The 6397-nt window shown below is 34.4% G+C and overlaps 1 protein-coding gene across 2 annotated transcripts; it reads right to left on the reverse strand.

Moving 5' to 3' along the window:
• Positions 1–1270: 1270 nt before the first annotated feature.
• On the reverse strand, positions 1271–5690 carry LOC136216709 (Golgi SNAP receptor complex member 1-2). 2 transcript variants are annotated; one of them, XM_066003266.1, is made up of 6 exons: positions 5454–5690; positions 4066–4262; positions 3196–3285; positions 3030–3101; positions 1880–2009; positions 1271–1525 (listed from the first exon to the last, which is right to left on the reverse strand). In XM_066003266.1, exons 1-6 carry the CDS (start codon positions 5584–5586, stop codon positions 1428–1430), a joined length of 720 nt encoding a protein of 239 aa, XP_065859338.1. In that variant the 5' UTR covers positions 5587–5690; the 3' UTR covers positions 1271–1427. The 2 variants fall into 2 exon arrangements, with proteins under 2 accessions (XP_065859338.1, XP_065859337.1); XM_066003265.1 differs by having other exon boundaries at positions 4042–4262.
• Positions 5691–6397: the final 707 nt, after the last annotated feature.

A 6397-nucleotide genomic window follows, 5' to 3' on the forward strand; every position in this document is an offset into this window, starting at 1 on the left:
TCCACAACTATAGCAGGTATAGACACAGGGACCACTGTCGTTTTGAGAAACACCTACCATTTTTGGCCGTAAAGGTCGGGAGTTGAGGCCTGTTCCTGGATGTCCAATAAAAAGGAATTCCATTGACATCCAAAAGTTATTTCTTTGGCTTAATATCACAACTTATCTTAAAACAACTGATTGGTCCTCTGAAGTGACTCGAGTGAGTGAGATTATTAACTTCCTAACTCATTTAACCAATAAATCATTTTAATTAAATTGAAAGAGCTAATGAGACTTTTTTTCTTTTTTCTTTTTTGCTAAATTTTTATCCCATACAGAAGCTATTTTTCCTCAGAACAATGTCTATTTCTGGGGAAGAATTCTCGAGGCTCGACTAAATTTCTTTCCGGATCTAATGCTTAAACTAGAATTTCCAGATGGCATACAAAACCGGTGTTTGAACACCGATTTCGGAAACAAAGAAACCGATAAGTCAGTGTCAGATGCGACATCTAACACACGACACACCCCTAATATCCAAAATTAGTTCATTTAAACAGAACCAACAACACTTCTATTATCATAACTTCTACCCTATCCAAAAATTACTATAGCAACCCAATGCACCATCTGAATAAATGGAACATATCATTATTTGGTAATACCCTGTGGAACAAAAGGGCAAAGGAAACGTAAATTATGCCCCAAGATACAATAAGAGAAATTTATGCTTTGGGACTTGATAACCCATTTGACTGGAAACTCTATGCAACCACTAGGTGTATTAGTAAATTACATCAACTATCATAAGTTAGGTATATTTCATAAAGATTGTCCAGCTTCATTTTCTTTCAATAAAATTACTACAGCCAATTTATGTATAAAAACTCGTTAAAATGTTGACATGACACAAAAAATAGTTAGACTATATGTCAACTAAGCTACAATAGCAGACACGTCTAACTTTTATGGTTCAAGTGACAACCATGTGTGTGCCACATTGTACATCCTAAGCCACAAAAGAATTTTATAAAGTTACATCCTTATCCAAAATGACACTGAGTTGGCATATAGTAAGCTGCCTTTCTACCATGTCAACGTTTTTATACACAAATTGGCTAGAATAATTCTACTGAAATACAATGTTTTGCTAGAAGAAACTGAAATTCAATGACTCTTAAAAAACAGACCCAAATTTCAGTAGCCTTTGCTGCAATTTACCCTAGGTATATTAACACTTCTTTTACCTCTTTCTACCCTATAGTTGGCCGAGTATTTTTGACAGATATCCATACAAAACCAAATGATATACTTTTTGCACCGTAAATATATTACTACAAGCTTTTCTTCCAGAGAAACTGATACAACCTAACATATTACAGGACAAAATTCCTTTTAAGATCAACAGCATTTTGCAATATTATGTGACAATTAATGCAGAATTTTTATTTTGAGAGCCAATAGATAATAAGAAACAACGTACAAGCTGCAATGACAGCAGAGAGAATAAGAGTGTCTCTTGATCGTCGCCTCCGGATAGAACCTAGAAAATAGAATACAGTACTGGGTTAAAATAAATTGGACAATATCACACTATGAATTAGGGGTCAAAACGGCCTCTAAAAATGACAGGCGTATCAATTTAGCTAAATTCAAATTTTAGGTATCAACTCAACCCTCAAGTTGGCAATATTTGACAATTAGCCCAAATTTTAGGTAATAAAACCGATTGTACTTAGACTGATTTGTCAAATATTGCCAACTTCAGGAATAAGATGATGCCTAAAATTCGATTTGGGTTGAATTGATCCTGCATGTCAACTTTAGGGGCTATTTTGACCCTTAATTCATATCAATATATAGAACATTGAAATATATGAATTGATTAATGAAGTACCGAGTAGGCCACGGATAATAGGAAATTTGTCACTTAGATGCTTGACTTTTCCTTGAACATCTCCAAACAAAGTCCTTTGAGAACCTAAGACAGCCCTTGTTGTTTGAGCTTGACTAATGACATCGTCTATCTGCATAAAGGTGACTATAACATTGTCAATTGGCCAGCAATCAGAGAAATCAATTGCTGACAAAGGGAGTAAATAACTTGAAGGGAAATGTAGATTAAAATAAACCAGTGCACAATAAAAAAAAAAAAAAGCATGTAAAATGTGCAATGTGCCTTCATGCATTTCTTTATACGTCATATACAATAGTTGATGTCAGATGCGAGCAACTGATAAATTAAACCATTTCAACATCCTCAAATTTTTCCTAGTAGAATCATATTATTGCAACAAGTTTGTTTTGGAAAAATTTATTCCAGCACATCTAACCATAGTTATTGAAGGCGCAAAAGGATCATGGGCCCTTGGCGCAAGTTGCAAGCGCGCGTCTCAGCAACACAAAGGGCATTAAAAGAATAAAAATATATAAATTATAAATGATAATATTTAAAATATAAAACATAAATTCTAAAATCAAAATGCTATAAAACGAAATCATGACAATATTCTTAATCTAATAGGCAATAAACCTCATATTCTAAAGTTCAAGTGTTGAACTAAATTGTAAATCCTAAGTTGACTAATAGCTACTTCTCATCAAATGTCTCCAAATTCATCACTCATACCATCACTCTCCTCATCTCAAACATCATCAAATTCTTCTTCAAGGATTTGATCCTCTGCATCCTCATCTACAAAGTTTCCTGGTACACATCTGTGTCTCTTCAAAGTATTTCTTTCTCTTTTTGTTATTTACTTTGGATACTAGATGTGTCTAATCTAATGGCGAAGATTAAAACCCTTACAAAAAACCATGTGTCATATAGGCGCCTCTCCTATAACCACGGCCAGGAGCACAAAGGCACACCTTGCCACCACCTTGGCAATAGCACGCACCTTTGGGGGTGATAAGACGCTCGGCCTAGTGCGTTGTGAGCCAGGAGCCTTTGGCGTGCCTTTAATAACTATGCATCTAAAATTAAAATTGAAAATGAAAGGGTTGTCAAAAAAGGAAAACTGAATTTGTGCTCAATAAAGTCTTACATGTGAAATGCTTCCATGGATTGCAGCTCTCTCTCTTAGTAACTGCATTCTTGGAGATGAACTCCCAGATGCCTAAGTCAAGGGAGAAGACAAAACCTCAAATTTCAAAACATGATAACATGATATATAATCAAATGACATGATCACAGGATTGGATACTCCTCACCTTGTACTCACTAATATCATCTCTGACTGAACTCAGAAGCTCAGCGTGTTCCCGCATTGAGCTTATGTTTCCCTTAATTCGCCTGTATTCCTAAATAAAATGGTTTATTCCAATGAGATATAAGCACTCACATACAAGTTCTTAACTATGAAGGTCATCTATAGCAAGTAATAGAAAGAATACAAATGCCTGATGTGACAATATGCAATAATACGTGAAGAAAATTATAGAAATAAAAAGTATAAGGAAATTAGATTATACTACAGCCACAGTCATCTACTGGACAACAATAACAACAACAACAACAAAGCCTTAGTCCCGAAATGATTCGGGGCCACAATCATCTACTGGACATTCCAAAAATTTTCAAGCATGTATTTATATCCATGCATTTCTCTCCCTATGAGGTAGCAACAAATGTGGTCATTGACTTGACTATTTAAATACAATTTCAACTGAAAGAATTGAAAAGAAATTGTTCAGAAATATCAAAAACTTACCTTATACACTCTAATTGAAGTATTAAACACATTAGCCACCAGAAATTATGAAGAGAAATAATACAAGACATAAGCAAAGATCTATTGAAAACTCATTGTGAAGCTAGCGATAACAGCTGGCAATTAAGGAATGCCTATCAATGAAGGGGGGTGAAAACTACTATGGATCATAATCACCTATATTACAACTTTGTCAAGTGTAATGCTAATTCATAGTTGGTTCAGCAACATGTCTGTTTAGTTTGAAGATTAACAACGATAGTAAAACAGCCAGAAGATAATTCAAGCTCACAGTAATAGAAGATACTCAAGCTCAAACTCAACTAGGAACAGAAAATGCTAGAACCTGAAAATCATTGTATGGGAAAACCTGGGTAAATTCATGAAGTATGTCTCTGTGCCTAGCTAGCTTTTGAGTAACTGATGTGGTTGGAGCAGCAGACGCGGCACATCTACTCATAGAATCATTTATGTCTAACAGCTTCTCAAGGGATGACTGGATTTCCATTTCCATGGACTTCCATGACCTGCTTCCTCCAACAGTAGGCGAACCAGCATCGACATAACCTGAAAACAGAACACATATCTTCAGGAATTTCCATCTGAAGGAAAACAGAGTTATTAAGTGTTACTTGCAGTGGAACAATAAAGTTACAGCAAGTTGAAATTTCAAAACAAGAAAATGATGGGTAAAGTGAAACCTTAACCCTCTCTACATCAGCTACAAAATCATAGCACAGAAAAAATCAGATGAGTTTGTTACGTCTCAAAACGTAATGAATTATATTTAGCATCAATAATTGTATGAACAAACATGAAAAAAAAAAAAAAAAAAAAAAAAAGAGTCTCTATCATTACTGCTTTAGTTACAGTTTAAATCAGAAATTCTCAATGTTAAAGCAAGAATTCCCACGAACAGTACACAGACGCCTAGAAAAAGACTAAGTTAGATAACTAGCTAAACAGCTAGTTCAGACGACAAGCAAGATAAAAATATCAAAAGTGGTAACAAGCATGAAGAAGTACTCATAAAAGAAAACAACATTGAAAAATGGCAGAATGCTGCTCTGTGGACAATAAGTACCTAAGTATTAACATGTTTCTCTGGTTTGAGAAAACGGCACCAATATTAGATTATTGCAATGCTACAGAGTGTAAATGATTCCTCTCTAGTTTTAATGAATAATAATTTACTGTCAGTGGTATCACAATTCCAATGCACTCCTACGACAAGAAATGCAATGCAACTATGTAACAAACTTCAGATGCAAAAACTGATAAAACCGATCAAGATCTACAAGAGTATGGAGTATACGACAGTCAAATGCTTCTTGCTCACTGCAAACTCGTTACTCCCTTTCCACATCACACTCCGATCACTATCGCCTCTCAAATTCAACACAACACAGTAAGCATCATCAAGCCACTCAGTATCGGAGCATAAATCAATCCACGTATCTACTTAGCGATAACAAGTCAACTATGTAAGTTACGAATACTTCAACACCAACTAAAATGAGTAAACTAGACGAACATTACAAAATCTGTAATGCGGTGATTAAATTCTAACTTCACCACTCCATAATGTTGAATTAAATAGGTTATAACCAGTTAAATCGCAATTCATTTGCGATCAGAAAAATCTTTCCAAATCTAGAACTAGCACAGAAACAGTGTCAAGAATCTCAACTGTATGATTGATGTAAACAAACAAATGAGAATATGCAAATGCGAAAAATAATAAGAGAAACATCAAACCTCCTTGGGTGAACCTAGCGCCAAGCTTAGCATAAGAAGAGAGTTTAACGTCGAGATCTCCTTCCACCTTTCTTGCTTCCTTCCTTAATTCCTCCCAACCAGATTCCTGCAATTCTAAATTCGAATCCGTCATTCTAAATCTTCCACAAAATCTGATTCAAAAAGTTCGTGATCTGAAAATAAGTTCCAGAGACATCACTTTGCTTCTATGCAATGTAGATGCAGTATACTAGTCTTCTCTTTCTCCCTTTCTTTTGACAGAGAAATTAGGATGCAAACAACGCCCAGTTCTAATTGGGCCTATCATTATGGGCCCAAATATTTTAATTGGGCCATAGAGAAACTCATGGGCTCAATTAATATTTGGGCTAATGAGGAAATTTGAAGTTAAACGGCCCAATCTTATTCATTGATATTCCACAAGGCATCGACATAGCACAAGTGGGGCTTTTAGCCCAATCATATTCATTGATATATAAATGTTCACATGTTGGTACAACAGAAATTTTCACATGCACCTTAATTGATATATAAATATTCACATGGTCTACACCAATTGTTTATCAATTAGTTGATAAGTTTCTTTTTTCAATTTAAGAAGAGATGTAAGGATGAAATGTTTAAATTTGGATAAAATATTTGGATTTTTTGTTTTTTGTTTTATTCTTAATTTTATTTTAAAATTGTATATGTATATTGGATACCGAGAGTAATGAACAATTTTATCCCTACTTGATGGATGCTTAATTCATATGTTCATATTTGTTACCTATTATTGTTGGTAGCCCACAAATATTAACTATTTAAAAAAAAAACAATTTTTTTTTGAAGTTAAGCTCGTTAAAAAAAACGGTTACAATTTAAGCGAAAGAAGTCATTATAAAAAGGGTATTGCTAACTATAGTATGAGCAATCATATTCGCTTGCCTATAAACAAAGCAAAT

The sequence above is a fragment of the Euphorbia lathyris genome, chromosome 2, assembly GCF_963576675.1.
Source record: "Euphorbia lathyris chromosome 2, ddEupLath1.1, whole genome shotgun sequence".
Classification (NCBI taxonomy): domain Eukaryota; kingdom Viridiplantae; phylum Streptophyta; class Magnoliopsida; order Malpighiales; family Euphorbiaceae; genus Euphorbia; species Euphorbia lathyris.

What these genes read in the sequence shown, in the direction of transcription:
- LOC136216709 (XM_066003265.1), bottom strand. Translation starts at nt 5,586, where the DNA reads ATGACGGATTCGAATTTAGAATTGCAGGAATCTGGTTGGGAGGAATTA. An exon ending in ATGATATTAGTGAGTACAAG is followed by an intron (nt 3,102 to 3,195) that starts GTGAGGAGTATC and finishes CCCTTGACTTAG; the next exon opens with GCATCTGGGAGTTCATCTCC. An exon ending in TATTATCCGTGGCCTACTCG is followed by an intron (nt 1,526 to 1,879) that starts GTACTTCATTAA and finishes TCTATTTTCTAG; the next exon opens with GTTCTATCCGGAGGCGACGA.